This window comes from Vicugna pacos, chromosome X, assembly GCF_048564905.1.
Source record: "Vicugna pacos chromosome X, VicPac4, whole genome shotgun sequence".
NCBI lineage: Eukaryota > Metazoa > Chordata > Mammalia > Artiodactyla > Camelidae > Vicugna > Vicugna pacos.
The window spans coordinates 1734880-1755970 of NC_133023.1; the positions used below are offsets into that span (position 1 = coordinate 1734880).

A 21091-nucleotide genomic window follows, 5' to 3' on the forward strand; every position below is an offset into this window, starting at 1 on the left:
CAAAAGACTAGGAATAGACTCACCATATGACCCAGGAATCCCGCTCCTGGGTATATGTACAGAGGAAACTCTTAATTTAAAAAGACACCTGCACCCCAGTGTTCACAGCAGGACTATTTACAGTAGCCAAGACATGGAAACAACCTAAATGTCCATCAACAGATGACTGGATAAAGAAGATGTGGTATAATTTATGCAATGGAATACTATTCAGCCATAAAAATGACAACATAATGCCATTAGCAGCAATGTGGATGGAGCTGGAGATCATCATTCTAAGTAAAGTCAGAAAGAGAGAGAAAAATACCATATGTTATCACTTTTATGTGGGATCTAAAAAAAGGACACGAATGAACTTATTTATAAAACAGAAACAGACTCACAGACAGAAAACAAACTTACAGTCACCAAAGAGGAAAGGGTGGGGAAGGATTAAAAAAAAGTGTTTCTTAAAACCCTGAGGCAGACCCAAGAGTGAGACACGGTTGCAATCTTGTGGGTCCCTCCTAGCATTAAAAAAGGTAATTTGAAATAAAAAAGGGCTCCTCCATGAATAAAGCCCTATGAAGGAATGCCATCCTCCCACCATTCATTTTGTAAATGTTACAACTGTCTAGGACAACTTGAGTTTCAGGCGTGTGTGTGTCTGTATGTGTGTGTGTATGTGTGTGCGTATGTGTGCACATGTGTGTGGGTGGGTGGGTGAGGCAGAGACAGGGAGAGAATTCTGGATGGTTTGCTTAATTTTGCCAACTAGGTAACCACGGCCACAGGAAAAGTTTGGAAAACATAACGTCGAGGACCTGTGGTAAGGCGCCACTTCTTTGCAAGACTACATTCTGAACGTGGCATAAATTCCCCCCTGACATATCAGCAGGGGCTACTTCCCGGAGGGTTAGGAGAGAAAGTCAACAGATCCCAGGGAAGAGCCAAGGATCTGAACATCCGTCCACCACGAAACGGAGAGTTCTCGTGCATGAGGACGTCCTTTGCACTAGGAAAATTGTTCCCCCGCTTGCCTTCCAGGGACGTGGGACAAGCTTCCCCAGTTTGACGAAAATGAGGACAGTGAAAAAAATTCCGATCTCGCTGGGCCAAAGGAACCTTTGTTCCTTCCCACTTTCTGGAATGACATCACTTGAAACACGTTGCCTTGTGTGGGTTTTTTTCCCCCCACCTCCTGTTCTCTAAGGCACTGGTTTTAAGCAGTCTGCACACAAATTCTGACTCATGATGGAGAATCACAGTCCGGCCAGCGGCTTTCTGAGACACCGTCCCCGAGGGGACTGTAAAAGCTGACTTTGCAGTAGGCTCCAACCAGACCTTTATAGCCAGATACCAAAGCCGGAGTCTCCTCTCCGAGATGTCCTTGAGAACGGGAAATGTTTGGGGATGAAATCTTGAGACGCAGCCCCCACGGTGGGTGCCAGGGGTGTGCGGGGGAGGGAGGGAGGAGGGGAGGAGGGGGTCACTCACTGTTCGACAGGTGTAAAGCTTCCGTGATGTGAGATCAATACGTCCTCACCGCCCGCCCTACAGGTGGTGCCATAATCAACGCTATACTTTGTGCTTACCATTCTATGAAGGGTGGGTTGCATGTGGGTGGGTCATAATTTTTCTTTTTGTTCAAGTTTAGCTTTTTAAAACTCGAAGCTGCACAGGTTTATAAAACGGTCTCTTGCCTGTATTTCTGGAAGGTCCCTTGCCTGTGAAAATAAATGTGACTCTCAAAGGGGTTCAAGCAGCTTATGGTTTTCTGCCTTAAGAGGAAACAAAATGTCACATCCTCAATGCTCTCATCAAGACAGTCCTTGGAGGTCTTGAGCATCGGACGGTTGACCCAACATCCAATGTTTTCACCAGAATATAGAGAATCCAGAATTTGTCTCTTCAGCGAGCCTCCGAATATTTTCACGATTGAAATGTCACAGGGTGACTGGGGTGAGCAGGCCTTCCAATGAGTTTAAATCCCAGCTCCAAGATGTATTAACTGTGAGATCTCATGGGAACACCTCAGCTTCCCTTGGCTTCAGTTTCGGTACCTTCAAAGGGGGGCAGGTATCTTAGTTTGCGATATTTTTCATGTTAGTGTGCACCCAGCAGTGGGACTGCTGAATCATAAATTAATTCTCTTTTTCAGTTTTTGAGGGACCTCCAAACTGTTCTGCACAGGGGCTGCACCAATTTACATTCCCATGCACAGTGCAGGAGGGTTCCCTTTTCTCTACATCCGCACCCCCACTTTTTAGTTGTTGTCTTTTTTGATAATAGACACTCTGCCAGGGGTGAGGTGATGCCTCAGTGTGGTTTTGATCTGCATCTCAAAGAGGTATCTGACCCCCAGCGTTATTCACGGTAGCGAAGATATGGAAACAATCTAAGTGTCTGTCTATGGATGCCTGGACGAAGAAGGTATGGTTAATTACATACAGTGGAATATTACTCAGCCATGAAAAAGGACACCCTGCCATTTTGAACAACATAGATGGACGTTGAGGACGTTGTGCTATGTGAAATAAGACAGACAAACACAACTAATACTGCATGACCTCACTTATACGTGGAATGTAAAAACACCAAACACACAGAAACAGTATAAAATGTAGGTTACCGGGGGCCAGGAGGGGAGGGGTGGATAGGAGAGATGCTGGTCGAAGGGCACAAAGTTACAAGCCGTAGATGAGTGAGTCCTGGAGATCCAATGTGCAACACAGTGGTTATACACAATATACTGTATTATAAATATCACACTTGCTAAGAGACTAGTTCTGAATTCTCCCCACCACAAAAAAAAAAAAAAATGATGGCTGTGTACTACAAGTATGATTATGCTGCAATACATAAATGTATCAAACCAACACAGGGGACACCTTCTCAGAATGCTGTATGCCAAATATCTTACGATTAAAAAAGCTAACTAAAACATGGTGCTCTACACCAGAAACTGACAGCATTGTAAACTGACTATAGTTTATAAAAATAAAAAATAAAAACCACTATTTTATTGACTGATGACCGTGATGACAGCACATTTTTAACTGGGTGCAAAGGCATGAGATGAGAGGTTGGCAAACCACAGCCTGAGGGCCAAATCTGGCCCCCCAGGCTCTTTTTATAAATAAAACTTTTTTGTAACACAAGCCACACCCCTTCATTTACACACCTTCCAGGGCTGCTCACGCACACCGTGTGTCCCGCAATGCCAAAAACATTTACCATCCGTCCCTCTGTCGAAGAAGATACGGGAACACTAAATCTTATATTTGAAAGCTGTTTTAAGAGAACAGAATTAAAAAATTCTCAGCACAAGAAAAAAGCTTTGTAACTACGTTAAGGTGATGGATGTTAAAAAGACGTGGGGTGTTTTTTGCTATATACACGTATGTAGAATCATTATGTTGTAAACCCGAGACAAACACAATTTTTTGAATATTGCATCTCAATAAATATACGAAATTCAAAAGAAAAGGTAAGAGTGCTAACACCCAGATACCATGAGAGGAGAAAAGCTACAGGTTTTCCCATGATGGAATAAGCAGACCAGAGACTGACTTTATCTTCAAAGATACAAAGTTTATTAAACAAACTTGGAATCCATAGTATCATTCCATAAATTAGACAGCAGTCAAATTTTATATATACAAATCACAGTGATTTTCATTGTGCAAGAAATTGACAAGGTTAGAAATAGGCTTTTTGTTCTTGTTTTTTGTTTTGTTTGTTTTATGCACACGAGAAGCTGGGATGACCCGGCGGGGATGCGGGTGGGGGACACGCCGGGGACACGCCGCACCTGCTCAAGGGGGTCCATTCTCACCGGAAAGAAGGAAGCCACAACCGCCTTGCAGAGCTGGGAACCAATCTGAGGGACCGAAGCAAGACAGCCTGGAAGTCGAAAGGCTTCAAATCCCAGGTGTGAAAACACAGCCAGAATGACTTTTACTTAAATCACAGAGGTGGCCACCGGATCAAACAGCAGATCAACCGAACGTTTTAAAACACAGCTGAGAGGAAACTGGTACGGGGTATTTCCCTTTTGTCGTGAAGGGCTGCTCTCTGGGTCTGCAAAAACCAACCTGACACCAAAACGTCGTCCTTGGGGGAAACATCCCTCCACGCTCCCCTCCACCAAGACACACACACACACACACACACACACACACACACACACACACACACAACGACTCAAACACATTATTAAGACAACTATGCCTGTTTTTGGTTACATCCACTCAAGTTGAATTAGCTAAGTCAGAAACAGGGACACACGGTGCAGCACGTAAGATGCGGCCAGCAGCTCTAAAATACTCGCTGGGTAGACGGACCGCTGGAAAAAGGACAACAAAGGCGTCTCATTTCAAATCTCAACTGGGCGATCGAGGGCTTCTGGGATGGTGACCATTTTCTGATCCAAAATCAAAGAGATGGGGGGAAGAAAACAAACAAAATCTTCCTTGCACTCACAGGGCAGAGCAAGGATCTGGAGGTTCTCGTGGGACTGGGAGTGGTCCTGGCTGCCGACAGAGTGGTCCCTCAGGGTGGTCAGCGGACAGCATGGAGCCGTGGGTCCCGGTTACAGTGGTTCCAAATCGAGAGTAACGCAGGTCAACGGCACGTAGAAGCGGCAAGCGAAAGTCACGTCGCTCGACCCGAGCGCTGCTGGGGACTCTGCCATCAGGAGCAGGTGAGGCCTGACGCAGAGACTGAGACAGAACATCGCGTGACACACGTACAAACGCGTGACGGTGTGGCCGCCCCAGGACCAGGAACGGAGCGTGGCGTTTTCAAGCATCGTGGCAATGGGGGCACGGACACCCCAATGTGGCTGGTGGGGCTTCTTCTGCATGTTCTGTGTCCCTGACAGCAGACTTCACGCTTTTCCCATTGCCGGCAGATGACACATTGTTGATAAGAAGGGTTCTGTCAACAGTGGACGTCGGCCAATGACCGCGGACTGTATGCGTGTAGGACGAGCTGCGGTTTTACGTCCTTCTTGGCTTTACAGGTGCCTAACAAGGCAGGCTGGCGACACTCCGTCCACCTCTTGCAATGTACACGTTTCCTACAGACATTTTAAACAGCGTCCTCACTTACGAAACAATTGCCAACATGTCAAATTGCATAGGACAAAATAAATCGATCATTTGCCGGCTCTGAAGGTTGTGCTGAGTTCCACGAATCTTCTTCAAAACTCTGCAGGCTGATCATTTTCAATCCCGTACATGAAAATTTCAGAATTTCCACCAAGCAAAAATTATTCTCCAGTTGTACGTCGTGAGTGATGTACGAGTTTAAGACACGTTCTGGTCACACCAATTTTTTGCATTACATCACACCGTTCAATTTACGGTCCCATCACCCCAGCCACGCACGGGCAGGTCGCACTTTGGATGCTGAAATGCACCTGAGCGTCCTGAAGGGGACCTGAACACCGTCTGGTGTTCTTGGAAATCCTTTTAACTTTCAGTTTGCTTTGCATGCCTAATGGCCGGTGACAGTGTTTTCCGAGAACAAAGACATCGATGCATTCGCGGTTTGCTTCTCCGGCGTATCTGTCTGAAACTAAGGCAATGCATTGTGGTGTATTCTTGCCACTAGCTTCATGTCAGCACATACGAAGCCCCGGACAGGAAGAATGAAACCCAAAAAGAGGTCTGGGGGGAAACGGGTGTCCTGTATAATTTGGTATTGTGTTCAAGGAAGGTGTTTCGTTTATTTTCCATTTTTTTAAGCCCAAGGCTCTCCAAAATACTCGTTCTGATTTACTTTTAGAGGCAGAGGACACGAGCCTGGGGCTTTTTCCCTCGTGCACCCGGTGTCTCAGTCCGAGTTCACTTTGTTGATTTAACGTCCTAACATCCAAGGATGAAACAGCCCAGGAATAGCGTGCCGAGGTTTTCAGTCCGCGCTGGGCCTCCGCTTAATGCAAACAGCACGGCAACTGAGAAGCACAGGCGGAAAAAACACAGTTCTACGGCGACGTTCATCCAGCCGCGCCCTCTGGAAATAACTCTTTATTGAGTTATTCATTGTAAAGACTTTGTTTTACTAAATCGCAGACTGACTCCCACCTACAGAGTTGATTTGTATTTGAAGAATTGGTCATTAATGAGAAGGGGGGATTAGTGCCCTCAATTTAAAGCTTTTATGGGTGTAACTTGTCTTCACATCACCCTCCAGGCCATCCCTTCTGATTTGTAATGGAATCGAGCCAAATCTGATAGGGGGCTGCACTTCGACATTTTTGCTGCTTAAAAAAAAAAAGTATAGTTTTCCCAAAAGGCAGCGCTGCACACCCCGAGACGTGGCTGCAGGAGAGAGACGTGGCAAAGACGGCGGGATGAAGCGCCCTCCTGGCCCGGCCCGGCGAAGCAGTGGCCGGTGAGCCAAGCGCACCGCAGCGGCCAGGGCCTGGGAGCGGGCTGCCAGCTGCGGGGTCCCCCGGACCATTTTTAAAAGCACGCCTCCGCGGCAGACGCTGCCCCCACCCCGGTTGCTGGAGGAGCTGGACCTTCCTTGGCCGAGCAAGAGAGAAGAGGAATAGGAAAGCAGTTGCTGGGCGAAGCCCTGCGCGCCCAGACGGCTCCGGAAGCCACTCCTCGAATGCCCAGACCCCACGGGGAGGTGACGGCTGGGTCCGATGGCCGGATGCACAACAGGTCTCAGCCCCTCGGAGCCAACCCAGGACGCGCAGATTTTCACAGCAAAGTTTAGAACCAGGAAGCAAGAGCAGAAGAGTAGAGGAGGAAATGAACTGGAGACCAGATGAACCCCAAGGACCTTACTCATGGCCTGTCTTGGAGAAGACGCCTACTCAACGGCCGGCCGCCGTGGGGTCAGTCCTCAGGGAAGGACACGGCGGAGTAAACCTCCGGGACGTCGTCAGAACCAGGGCCAAAGACCAAGACATCTCAGTCAGCGGTCACTCTGCACAAGCCCGCCGGGTCTACGAAACCAGAGCATGCAGTGACACGGACTCACGCTGAACGGTTCCAAGGAGGGCTGGAAACCGAGCAGGGGTTTAGATGCTTCCATCGCTTTTTGTTCTGTTTCTCGCTTTTCCCAAAACCGAAGGGAAAAGAGGACCTTTGCGGGAAAGCTCATTGAGCCAACACGGAAAGCTACTTGTCATGCTTTGGGAGATGGGTTCTGGGTGAGGGACTTCAGCTGGCATGTTTCACGGGCAGCCGTCCCTCTGCGGAGCATGACATTTTTTCAATGTGATACAGAAAAACTCCTTGAATAACGTTCATGGTCAACGGCGAGTCTTGTACTAAAATTCAAACCCCCATCTCCTTCCCTTTCTTTCTGGTTTCAAGACCCGAGGTTTCCAGACACGAAGCACTAAAGGTGTTGGAAACAGACCGGCATATAATATTTTCTTCACGTAGAACCATAAAATGCATATAAGATGATTCAGAACTGCACACAGCATACTTTTTAGACTTTTGTCCCCAAGAGAATAGATTCTTGAAAAAAAAATACTGAAACATAAAAACCATAACCTCTGGAAAGCAGAAACACTGGACAAACTGTGCTCCGATCACACTGTCTTTTTCAGACACACACACACCCACGCGCACGCACCCACACACGCAATTTGTGGTTATATCTCAACAAGTTCAGCTCAAACGTATAGCGTCAAGTCTATGAGGAAAAAAAAAAACCAAGCTATCACAGTAGGAACACAAAAGCTGAAAGAGAAGATAAAATCAACCAGCAAACAATTGTTCCAAACGTCCTACTGTGCAGTGGATTTCCAGTTGCTTAAACGATGACAGACGCACGGAGGCCAACAGGGCTGCAGCGTCTTGGTCCACATCCAGACGTCCAGAAACGTGGGGATGTCCTGGTCCCGTCAAGACCTTTCTTCAGCTCTGCACGGGCTTAGCCACCTGTCCCAGGCAGGGTCCAATCGTCCCGTTTCTGGCATGAAACAAGATGAAAGATCTGGTTCGTTTTTAAATACCTGGGGAACGTCTGTAATTCTAACAAGAACAGTAACAATCACACAAAAGAAACTAAGCTTTCCCTTGGAATTCTTACAGCAAAGATCCACCAGCCTGAACTCTAAGGACAGAAGATGTTTCATGAGAGAAATCGATCAGGATTGCCAAGGTGGGTTTTCAGTGTTCTGTGAGGTTCTCCTCCACAACTACCCCACCCTCACCCACGCCAAGAATGGAGTAAACCTGAGCCTGGGTTCAACGTGCTCCGCCGGACGACCTCACAGTCGGAGAAGATATTATATGATGGAATAAACATTAAGGCGCAGTGAGGCGAGCGTTCCCCTGACAGCTGTCCCAGTCACCTCCGCCCCGTGCCAAAAAGTGATAACGCGTACAAAACCAAACAGCTAATCACACGGTTACCTCTCCGCTCCGGAATCCTGTAATTAAGCCGACTGTGGGTCTCACCTATGGGCTTATTAGAATTCTGCTTCATGAAGAAATTACCTTCGTGCACAGAATCATCACACCGAATCACCCTTACCGGAAAACAATCAGATCTTTGTCCTGATTCACGTGCAAGTTACTGCCCGTTAAATCCCTGAGATAGATTCAAATATTAACGTGCCTGGCTTTTAGAAGGGCAAAATCCAGACTGTCTGAATAAACAGAAAGCAATGTGATCATGAAATGATCCCCTGACTTCCCGAGGTTCATCAAGACTGTCATCAAATAGTGTCCCCCGCCATGGACCAAAGTACGTGAAAAATAATTCCACTGTGAGTCTACAAAAATGAGACATGAACTTGCTTACAAAACAGACTCACAGACATAGAAAACAAATGTATGGTTACCAAAGGGGAAAAGAGGGAAGGGAGGCATAGATTAGGAGTCTGGGATTAGCAGATTAAAAACTATAATATATAAAACAGATAAACAACAAGGACCTACTGTATGTTACAGGGAACTGTATTCAATATCCTATAATAACCTATAATAGAAAAAAAACCTAGAAAATTATATGTATAACTGAATCACCTGGCTGTACACCTGAAACTACCATAATATTGTTCATCAACTCTACTTTAATAAAAAATTAAAAAATTTTGAATTTAAAAGACAAAAACAAGCCCTTAGATATGGGGGAGAAAAATACAAGGTAAATAAAACAAACAAACTAGACCTTCAAAGTCATAAAGTCGAAGACCTTCAAAGCTTCATGAAAATTAAGAGACTCAAAAAAAATCACATCCTTTAAATCTCAAATTCAGCTTAGCAAATCCCCTATGAGGTGTCCTCCCATGATGCCTTCTTAGCAGCCAAATACCCAGCAAGCCTTCTGGTCTAGAACTCAGGGATTCCCAAACGGGAACCACAGAGCTGTGCTTCCCAATATTTAGGTGCACACCCACCTCCCAGGGGGCTTACTCAGCAGTACAGACCCTGTCCCAGCAGATGCGTCCGGGAATGAGATGCCGACGGTGGTGCTGACGCCGCCGCCCCGCCGCCCACACGCGCCGGAGTGTCCCCCACGCTGCCCCTGGGAAGGACCCTGCCTTGCTCCGCTCTACACCGGGGAGGGGCGCTCTGCCCAGTCAGCGCGGGATCTCCTTCACGGGACGTCATGTCGACCTCGCTGACTTTTTCTTTGTTTGTTTTTATAAAAACCTTTATCGACTTAGGCATTCTGGTTCACATTTTGTTTTTCGATGCTCCACCTGTTTGTGGGTAGATTTTTTTTTTTAACATTTTTAATTACTAAAAGTAAAACTGCACCTTCCAGATGGGGATTCTTGTCCTCAGAAATTCTTGAAGACTTCCAAGTCTTTCGAAGACACCGGAGGGGCCGTGTTCCAGTCGTTCTCAGGATAGGCTTCGAAGTTGGAGGTATCGCCCTCACTGCACACTTTGGGCACGATGGGGGGCTGCGGGGTCAGCAAGACACAAAGCCGTGTTTGGAGAGGAACGGTGGACACCGGGATGTTAGGTTATCAGATGTTGGCTGATCTAGTCTCTGTCTCTAGAGTCTTGTCTGGGGCCCAGGCATAGGCATTATTTATGTCTCATCATTGACTTTAAAGTGAAAACGTGAGACCATTACCACCGAGGACACCTGCCAGAAACATATTCAGCTCAAAGAAAGGTGAGCCTCAGAATATTCCTCTACCTACCACCATCATTGCGCCATATGCCTAAAAGCTGGACACACACATCATCTGTGTTACTCGAGCCACCGTTCCCCATTAGAAAGCAAAGGGGTGAGACAGATCTTAAGACATGTTCACAGAACTAGCAAAGGATGGAGCCAGGTCTCAAAAAAAAAAAATCCAACTGCAAAAATCAGGGTCTTAATCGCCATGAGGTGAGTGTTTAGCTAAGATGTCCCCTGAACGGGGAACCTGGCTTATGAACAATTTGAGATGAATGGCTGTACTGAACAAAGTGAGTATGTATCAGTCAGAAGTGAGCCAGTCACAGCGTCAGAGCCTGTGTTTGGTTCAGGAGAGCTACCCAGCTAGGAGCTGCCTGATGAAGGAGGTTGTACCTTCAGCTTTCTCTGTGGGACAGCCTCCCAGTCCACGGTCCGGAACCACCGATGTCGCTTCACGTCCTCCGCGCCGTTCTTTGAAAGAAACGTGTGTCGTCAGTGTACAGAGCGCTGACAGGGAAGAAAATATTCCAAGGAATCTCTACACGACTTAGTAAAAGGAAAACAAATAATCGAACTAACCAACAAGAGGTTGCTATGTTCTGCATCCTGGTACCTAGAGTGTGCGCTACTAGGGTAAAACATGAATGCAGTTGCTTTCCATCTGCTTTCCTTCAGAGTGGAAACAAATCTAGCCATGATGCTCGTGTGTGTACACCACTCGGGGCCACAAAGACCAAAATGTAACTGTGCTTCAGTCTCTGGTCATAAAGTTAGACTGACACACGGTGAGGTCTGAGTCTGTCAGCTGTTTTCTTCAGATAAAAGTATGCTCACTTAAAAACACACAGAAGCCGACGTTCACTAAATATTACAATTTGCTATACGAAGCAAGTGCTTACTTGCTCAGCCAGTAAGTCACATGACTGGGACTCCAGCCACAGAGAGCTTAACAGCCACCCAACATCATCTCTCAGATAACAATGTGCGTTAAGGTCTGTCTGCCTGATCCTCAGCTTCGGCACCAGAGGCCAGCTGGCAGACACCAGCAGCACCACGACCTCTGAAACTCCCTCCCAAGTGCCTTGCAAGCCTTCAACGGCCTCCTTCTCCTTTTTTAAAAATCATACTTGTAGCCACTTTTTAATCAATTAAAGGTGTGAAGTTGTAAGATAGAAATATGGGAGCTTTTGTGACACAGGAGCCAATGCATCTGAATTTAAGCTTAAGTTTTTAAAACTTGTATCAGTTCATATTTTTTAAAGCCTTAAGTGACTTATTCTCAAAAAAGAAAATTCTCAGTTACAAGAGGAAAGAAACAGGGATGTCAGTGTTTTCTGCTTTCTTCCAACGCTGTTACTTTGACAGCTCTCTTCCTTTCCCTATTTCTCTCCATCCCTATGTAAGTCAAACAGTGCTTATCTGTGGAGTGTTCCCTTGAGCGATGCTAAGACTAGGCAAATAAGAATGAAAGTTTACTCTCTAGAAGTTCAAACCTGGAATGGATGCTAAGGTATTATGACGTCTAGATGCAGATGACGGCAGATGATAGATAGATAATGGATAGACAGATGATGGAAGATGATAAAGAGATATCGGTGATAGATGATGAAAGGTGACAGAGATGACTGATACCTGAAAGACAGATGACAGATGCATAAGTTGGCAGATAGCAGACAGACAGGTAGATAACAGATGGACAGATACACAGACATGACTGATAAGTGATAGAGGAAAAGATGCTAGACAGATGGTAAAAGATCACAGACAGATATAGTGATAAATGAAATCAAGCTAGCTAGACAGATAACAGACATGATGGATGGATAAACAGGTATGATAGAAAGATAGGTAGATAGACAGATATACGGACAGATAAGACATAGAATGGACAGATGGATGGATGGTTGGATGGATGGTTGGGTGGATGGAAGGATGGATAGATAGACAGGCAGATAGATAGGCAGATAGGTAGGTAGGTAGATAGATAGATAGATAGATTAGATGGATGGATTGATAGACAGACAATAAATATATAAATAGGTAGGTGGGTAGGTAGACAGATAGTTTCAACAAACAGAAAATGAACTGAAAGAGAAAGTAGCTGCTAGAAACTCCCCAGGTGTGGAGGACAGGGCACTGTCCACAGAGGATGAAGGCGTTAAACACAATGGTATGTTTGGAAGGAAAAAGAGAAACAGTCCGAATGAGTAGCAGCAGGAGGAGAGAAGCAGCCCGGTACTGGATGAACAACTTTCTTGTTTTGCAGATTTGTTTCTCTCACCAGTGATGTCCAACAAGTTAGCTTTTAGTCCCCTCCTTAAGGACCTGAACACACGGGCCAAGGTCCATGAATGACTTGGACAAATTCGACCTGTTACGGATTGAATTGTGCATCACTGCCCCATTGCCCCAGAGGCTCCGTGGAAGTCCCGGAGCCCCAGCCCCTGTGAATGTGAGTCTGTCTGGAAAGAGGGTTTCTATAGATGCAAACAAGTTAAGATGACATCATTAAGGTAGACTCTAAATCCAGTGACAAGTGTCCTTAGAAGAGACAGAAGAGGAGAGACACAGACACAGAGGCAAAGCCACGTGGAGATGGATGCAGAGATGGGAGGGAGGTGCCCACCAGCCCAGGGACACCTGGAGCCCCCAGAAGCTGGAAGAGGCAGGGAGGGACCCTCCCCTGGAGCCCCGGGAGGGAGCGCGGTCCTGGGACACCTTGATTTCAGACGTCTGGTCTCCAGGATGGGGGGAGGATGAATTCTTGTTGTTTGAAGCCTATAGTTTGTGGTTATTGGTTACAGCTGCCCCAAGAAATGAATACACCCCCAAAACTAGAGGGCCTGAGAGATCTCTGGGTTCAAGTCTCAGGTACAATTCTACTTTGTCTCTCAAGATTGCAGCTGACAGGGCCAAGGCACTAAGCCGTGTCCAAGTTCCTCCACAGACACCCAGACCTAGAAACAGCTAAGAAGAGGTCCCTGGATTGTCTCAAATTCAGTGGTGTCAAAACAGAACTGAAACAGGCACAGGCAACATCATACCGCTTACACAAGTCAGTCCCTTATGTATATTTCCCTCCAGATGAAAAGTCTGAGACAATCACATATGACGTATGATTTCTAAAATAATGACCAGCTCACATACAAACCTGCACGCCCATGTTTACAGCAGCACTATTCACCACCACCAAAAAATGGAAGCAACCCAAGCTTCCACCCACAGATGGATGCAGAGATAAATGGAACAGGGTCCATCCACACAGGGGAATATTACTCAGCCATGAAAATGAGTGAAGGTCTGACACAGGCTATGATGTGGATGGACAGTGAACACAGGATGCTCCATGACAGAAGCCGGACACAAGAAGCCAAGTTTTCTATGATTGCATCTTTATGAAAGCCCAGAGAAGGATAATCTATACGGACAAAAAGTAGACTAGAGGTTGCCCAGGGCAAGGAAGGACAGAAGGACAGGCAGGTGATAGCTCCAGGGCACATGGTTTCATTTGGACGGGATGAAAACAGTCTTAGTAAAACTGACTGCGGTGATGGCTGCACAATTCTGCAAATATAGTACAAGACACTGGACTGTCCATGTTAAATGCATAAACTGAATTTTCTGTGAATTTTAGTTCAGTAATGCTGTTTAAAGATAGAAAAGTAAGTAAATAAGATAGTGATGAGTAACATCAAGATCACCGTGGAGTCACGGGCTCCTCTGGAGGGATGAGGAGACAGGGTGCAGACTGAGTATGATTTTTAATGCCCCAGAATCCCAGACCGGAAACGTGGCCAACAATTGCATGTGAATGTTCCGCCTTTGTTGACGTGTATGAAGTGGAGGTGAGGCATGCACTGGGACCACCCTGCTCAAGACACGCGGACGCAAACACACTTACCTTCATGTTTCCCAGTCGCCTTGTTCTGTCGACAACAAGCAATTTCCTGATGAGGTCCCTGCATGGGGGAAGGAGACAGAAACACAGACATCTCGATATGGACGCCGGCCAACGCGGCAGGCTGACGGCCATAAAACCCTGAGCGATTTATGCAACGCCGGGAGTTGCCAGCCCACGGGGACCTAGATAAGGGGGAGACGTTGATTAAATCATGGAAGAGAAGACACGCCTCTGAATGTGAGCGGAAAATGAACCTGGCCAGGGGACCCTGAGGCTTCATTTCAAATATACCTGTCAAGGTCGTCCCTGCCATGCGCTTTTACCAAAATAAATGGCCATGCTATGCCCCGGGAGTCTGCTCATTGTGGCATTCTTCTTTGGCCACGCTTGGCTTTCCCAGAAGCGTACAAATTACTGGAGCTTTGTCGCATCTGCTGTGTCACTTAGATCTTCCTTCTAAGCGGCAGACGGTGTCGGAATACAGCAGGCGGTCAGTCAGGGTGGGAACTGATGGGTTTCAAGACTTTCAGAAGACAGGCTACAGTTACGGAGGTAAAAAGTATCGCGTGTGTGTAACTGTGTAATACACTGAATATATTATGTTTAATAATATTCGAGGACTTCAAGCCTATAAGGATTTTTTTCCAGGACAATCAAAACCCCGGAGTCAGTGTTCAACATCTAAACTTTCCTGACCCCCCCCATACCATGGGGTCAAGAGCACAGACCCAGACTCGGGCAACGTCCTGGGGTCCGTGTGCAGCCGGGGAGGCTCAGGTGCTTGGTCAAGTGAGAAATGTGAGGTTCTGGTGGCCTGGGGTCCCTCACGTCTGGACTGTTTGAGTCTCCCAGGTTCCTACTGATCCCAAACTTTGTCAAGGAATAGCTGGAACAGAGTTTCCCAACACGACACGTCCTTAAGAAGAACCGGGGTCCCTGAAGGCTTCTCTGCAGCTCCACCTCAAAGGGAAAACCTGGGGACACTGGCTCACGGAAGGCTGGGACTTTGTGCCCATCACATACAGAGGACGTACTCATGAGCAGGGAAGAGGAACACAAGAGGGCTGGAACATTTAGATACCTTGCCTGTACTTACGGACTGTCTCCTGCAGTATTCTGACATACCCAAACAAAACAAAACAAACAAGTGAAAAAAAAAAAAAAAACCAACCACAAAGTCACCAAATAGCGCACTCCCAAAACATCTCCAAACACCTGTGTTTTCTCTTCTTCCTGTTTTGCTTTTTTTTTTTTTAACACCCCTGCCACCCTAGCAGTGCATTATAATTAAATCTGCCTGTACTGGGATTCCAAGAAGACAAAGACGTATTTAAGATACAAAATCAGAGCCTTGTAAAACCCTCACTCAACCCTGAAAGGAAAGGGTGCAGAGGAAAAGGGGTCACCAGGTAAGTCAAAGCCAGGTAGGTACTCGGGAAGCATCTGAGAGGTGAGCGGGTGTGGGGGCGCGGATCGCTCCTGGGACGGGCTGTGTGTCTGCTGGCAGCCCCTCGATTCACCGCGGCTGAAATTCTAAATCTTACTTCGGATCCCAGTGCCAGCTGGCGTCTCCTGGACCACCTTCAGGCATGAAGAAACGCTTGTGAAGATGAGTTCTACCAAGCTGGCAGCCAGCCCCAAAGCTTTTCATTCCTCTTCAATTAGATGCGATCTTATAAAGAACCCTCACGTCCATCCCGAGACACAGACGGACATGGTCAGATGCTGAAGCTGCATGAACCAACACACCACCTGAAAAATTCACTCAGAATTCTACACTCACAGCCACCGAGGGACAGTAAATTGGGCAAGAAATGACTCATCAGGGTCCAAAGGATTCCAGAACAGCTTCTGCTGGTTCGCTCTTAAAAGTAAAGATAAACCGAGAGAAAAAGGGGGAGGAGGCGGCAGGAGAGCAGACCTGTGGTTAGGGTTATTCTGTTTCTCTAACATCTTCTTGTCCCCAGAACGTTGGAAACCTACTCAGCGGATGAACAGAACCCAATAAACGACCTCAGGTTTACGGACCCTCCCCTGCCTCGGGGAGACATCTCCTGGGAGAACTTAAGACACTCCTTGGAAGAGGAAGTGCGTTCCATCAGGGCATCTTCTGAGATGCCCAACACCAGGAGATGCCTACAAAAAAAGGTGGCTGACTGTGAGGACGCTGAGACAGTCCCTGCGGATCAAAAGCAAGTGTCTCCCTGGCTTCAGCTGAGTCACGCCCACGGCAGACGTGCACAAGGGCTCCCAGGAGAGTCCCAGGCAGTGTACCGGGGCAGGGCTGCACGTGGGCGTCAGCAGACTTTAACCCCATCCAATCACCGGCGACTTGCTGGTACACGCGCAACCCCATCTTAAACATGTTTTGCCATCCGTTTGAAATAGAATCACTGGAAGCTGATGGGATGTGAGACCTGGGAGGGAAATCCTAGGATGCTCCTTCATGTTTTCCTAGAGCCACAGGCTTTGGGGTGCATCGTTCCCTTGTCACCTCGCTGTCTGACCATTCACGGCATAGAGCGTCCCTTCTGGATGGTTATGTTTTGCTGGAGCCCCGTTTTCTTCCTAAAATCTGTCAGAACCTGCCTGGTGCGTCAAACGCAACCTCCGGCCTATACAAGCCAAGAGAAACACAGGATGCAGACCGAAGACCTGTCTGGACAGTGAGCGCACCGACCACTGAGAAACAAGACGTGGATGCAGCCAGTGGTCCTAGAAGCCCAACGCTGTCATGAAATAACACAACTTCTCTGCACTCAGTTTCCATGGCTTACTTTCAAAACATGTAGCAAAGAAAAAGAGACAGAAGCTTAGTTCTCAGCTAACCATAATTAACTCCATTTTGTCATCAGCAGGAGTGTGGGGCACCTATCGACGTATCTGGGAAAGACAGTGAAACAGCATACGGTCCAGATGGCCGAGAGCTGACTCATGGAGTAAGGTATTTGGAAAACCGAGAGCACCCTTATCTTTTAAAAAAAAATTTAGTTCTTTTCCCCCACCCAGAGCCACAAAAATGCATACCCAAACTGCGTAACAGTGAAGCAATGCAGAAAGTCTTGAAGCAACAGACTCATGACTCAATGTTTTCGCCGGAAAAGATTTTAGGGATGAGATTAATTGAAGCGGGAGAGAAAAGATAAACTCTGCTAAATCCATCACCACTTGTGCCAAGCACAAAACCTGCGGGTGGGGCACGGCAGAGGGAGACCCTACTTGCCAAATAACAAAACGGTTCTCTCATTAAACACAGTAACAAACGCCTTTAGATGAATTCCCAAAATCATTTCAGCACAGCACGGGGGATAAGGCAGGGCTGGGACCCGGCTAGGCAGATGCCTTGGCTGTGAATTTTTTTTTTTTTTAATATGCTTTAAAATTAAACACATCCAATGATGAGGGAACTGCTTTACTTACTTGACACTGAAATCCAAATGTCTGGGGAAATCTATCTTGCCCGCAAGAATTTTTTGATAAATGCCAAAGGCGTTGTCATCAAAAAACGGAGGGAACCTGTTAAGAAACAGAAACATGGATTTTTAGTGGGCGAGCAAGGGTGGATCACCCCCGCCGCGTTAAGGATGACGCTCTCTGCCCACCACGGGCGGAAGGGAAATTATTTCATGTGAGCTCTCTCCTGACACGGAGGAGTGGTGGATAGTTCGGGACTAAAGGCGAGGGGTCACTTCCAAGAGGCCGAGCGTGAAGGACCACACGTCAGCACAGAAAAGGCAAGAATCCCAATACGATCTGATGAGCGATGTGGTCACCTGGGTGGCATTAAAAATGCCCCCCCCCCACTAGAGCATGAGCGGACATCTGTCTTCTTCCTGCAGACACAGCGCCCTGCACACAGTAGGTGCTCAACGAATGTTTGAGGCCAAATGGAACAGGATGGCTGATGCTGTGTTGTGTTTTCTGTTGGCACAGGTTGTCAGCAACCCTACAGAAGCCAACTCCTGCTTCCACAGTAGATGAATTCCCCTACGTCCTACTTTGGGAGGTGAGTGACCGCCAGGCTGGTTTCCAGCTGGTAACTTTAGGCACAAAGATTGACACCCCATGGATTAGCAAATTATGGCCCCGAGCCTATTCTTGTCAATAAAGTTTTATTGGCACACAGCCACGCCGTACACTTATGTACTGTCTGTGGCATATTCTCACACACAAAGACTGTAGTCCAGGTAACACAAACTAAGACTAGTATCCCTTCTAGTATCTGGAAACAGGAAAAAATGTGAAACAGACTAAAGAAGAAATACACTTTGCAGATGCAATTAGCGAAGGACCTGAGAGTAGGTTCTCCTGGAGGAGGTGGCCCTGCATCCAAGGACAGTGACCTCAGAAGAGACAGAAGAGGAGACACACAGACACAGAGGAGAAGCCATGTGGAGATGGAGGCAGAGACGGGAGGGAGGTGACCACCAGCCCAGGGATGGACGCCTGGAGCCCCCAGAAGCTGGAAGAGGCAGGAAGGACCCTCCCCTGGAGCCTTGGGAGGGAGCGCAACCCTGGGACACCTTGACCTCAGACGTCTGGTCTCCAGGACGGGGGAGGATGGATGTCTGTGGTTTTAAGTCCCTGGTTTGTGGTCATTTGTTCCAGCTGCCCCAGGAAACCGACACACGAATGTATTACAGAGAATAGAAAGTAGAAAAACAAAAAAATAAATGAATAAAAGGCAGAAGTATGAAGTACAAAACTAGACATTAATGAATAAGAAGCAGAGGTAGATTCATCAGAAAAATGAAAGATTCCAAATAAATGCAGAAATGCGGCTGTGCACCACGTGACATCATCCCACTCGGGTGTGAGCACAGGTGCCGCGCTGGGAAGGGCAGGGCCGCATCCCTCTGCGTCCCTGGCTGTGATGAGCTCCGAAGCCCGGCCGCCCCGGTGGCAAGTGGCGCTTGTCGCCAGCGTGACCAGCGTACAGCGCCCAGGCGCCGGCCACCCCCACCTGGCAGCTAGCTAGCTGCCTGCTCCCACGGTGCGCGGGGGGCCCTGCTGCCGTGGGGGGTGGCGGCCGTGTGGGCGCGCCCACTGCACGAGCTCATCGGGGGCAAACGTACCCTGCCGTTGGCGTGGCAGCCACAATTCTCAAAGTGGGGTTCCAAGGAACCCTGAGGGGGTTCCCCAAGGAGTTTTTTTTTAGGACTTCTGTGGTGGTGTCCTTCTTCTGACTATAAATCTGAATGTGGCTCCATTTTCTCCCTATCCCTCAACACAACACATCGTGCCGGACAGAGTGAGACAGAAGAATGCAGCCCCCTTTGATTAAGGGAGGAACAAGATGTGAAACCAGGCCACTCACCTCTCCAAAGGTTTTTAACGCTAGGAAGTACCGTTACCGTATCACTGAAAATCTGATTCGTGGTAACCGTTGGTGAGTGAGTGTATTATTTTATGCAAATTGAGTTTTTGTTTTAAATTTCCGTTTTAATTTCAAATGTGGTGAACACTGGCAGATGTAACCCGCATCAGTGGAAGCTCTCTGGGGTCAGTAGTAACACTTACGAGCGTTTATAAGTTTTAGGAATGTAATAACTTTTAGGATAGGTGGTTGCTGAAAACTTTTAGGGTCCTGTGGCCGAAATGTCTGAGAACCACCGCACTGCCGCTAACATGCCATGTGGACGTGTGTCCAAATGGACACAAATCCCACCTTCCCTAAAAACAGGTCTGTGGTGGTCAACACTCCACAAGGGTGGATGTGAAAGGAGCAGATGATGGGGGAAAAAAAAAAAAAAGAGCTGAGCTAGGTTTTCCTGGGAAAACCTGCTGGTGACTTTTCTGCAACGTGCTGCACATTTTCAATCGCACCTAGACATTTCTTACTGCATGAAAATAAAATCCCAGTTACAACATGCTCTCCCACCATTATCACACGGCAGCTTTTGCCTAACACATGGTTTCTCCTGTACTTCAGGAAAGATTTAAACAACCACTGAAAGCAATAAAGGAACAGACAAGACAGTCTGGGCTGGATCCTGCTGCAGGTGTGAAAATAGAGAAACAGAAATCCAAGTAAACTGGAGACAAGGACTTTGAAAAAAAAAAGTCATCTCCACCTTCCATACAATGACTTCCTCCCACCGGCTGCCATGAGTCTCCTGGCTCAAGAAGCACAATTTGCATCTGGTGACCTCCTGAGCAGTCAGCACAGGTGGTCAGATGGTTTCAGACCCCCATGAGTGCTATAAAGGGAAGAGAAGGAGGTGCTGGGACAGAGTGGGGAGGCGGGGCAGGGCTCTGAGGTCAGGTTGCAGGTGAGCCTTCCTGAGAGCAGAAGAGAAGGGACCAGCAGGGACGATACCCTGAAGGAGGCTGGCAGGGAGAGGGACCGGAGGGCCTCATGGTGTGTTGGAGGGGCAGCAGGAAGGCTAGCAATGCCAGGAGAGGGGCCAGGTCACCGTCTGAGATGGGCAGATCATGGACAGACCACCTCAGAGCCCCAAACAGTAGGGAGCTCTGGGTCTTTGCACTCAAGGGCTGCAAGGGAGGACAGCGTGGTCTGGCTGGTGTCAGTGGGGGACCCCTTCAGTGGCTGCCTGGGACAGATGCTGTGGGCAGGAGTGCGTGTGGCCGGAGGAGACAGGAGGACATTGGGGATGGGTCCAGGCGAGGGCTGAGGCTGGCTGGACTCGGGGAGAGCCGAGCAACGTGGAGGAAGGGCCAGCCGGGGCTGCAGTGTGTATACAGGGGCCGATGGCTCTGAAAATAGCCACTCAGAAAACCCTGACTCTAACTGGAGCTGTGCAGAATAAAAGCATGCTGACTGTGAACACAGTTCCCTTTATGAAATGCAACGTCCAGCTTACAATGTTTGGGGCCAGGAGAGGGTTTTCATTATTAATCCCAATTATTCTAATAACAGTGCCTAATAATATATTAGATTCTAGTTACATTATTTCTATTCAATTCCTAACATTCTGGTAGAATGTTAACTGTAGGATATTAGAAACACTAGAAATATTCTGATAACATTCTGTTTACTATGAGAATAAAAATATATTTTCTAATATTCTAATATATTCTAATACTTATAGTATGTGTATATAATAACCCTAATAGCTATAATGTACA

The 21091-nt window shown here is 47.4% G+C and overlaps 1 protein-coding gene across 3 annotated transcripts in view; it reads right to left on the minus strand.

Moving 5' to 3' along the window:
• Nucleotides 1–3552: 3552 nt before the first annotated feature.
• PRKX (protein kinase cAMP-dependent X-linked catalytic subunit) overlaps nucleotides 3553–21091 on the minus strand; it is a 61498-nt gene continuing 43959 nt past the window's right edge. For all 3 annotated transcript variants that reach the window (XM_072955904.1, XM_072955905.1, XM_072955903.1), the window contains exons 5-9: nucleotides 17423–17518; nucleotides 14003–14060; nucleotides 10495–10572; nucleotides 9726–9874; nucleotides 3553–7926 (exon numbers count right to left, since the gene is read on the minus strand). In XM_072955904.1, coding sequence (XP_072812005.1) covers nucleotides 9749–9874; nucleotides 10495–10572; nucleotides 14003–14060; nucleotides 17423–17518 — 358 coding nt within the window. In that variant the 3' untranslated portion in view covers nucleotides 3553–7926; nucleotides 9726–9748. The remainder of the gene's footprint in view (nucleotides 7927–9725; nucleotides 9875–10494; nucleotides 10573–14002; nucleotides 14061–17422; nucleotides 17519–21091) is intronic.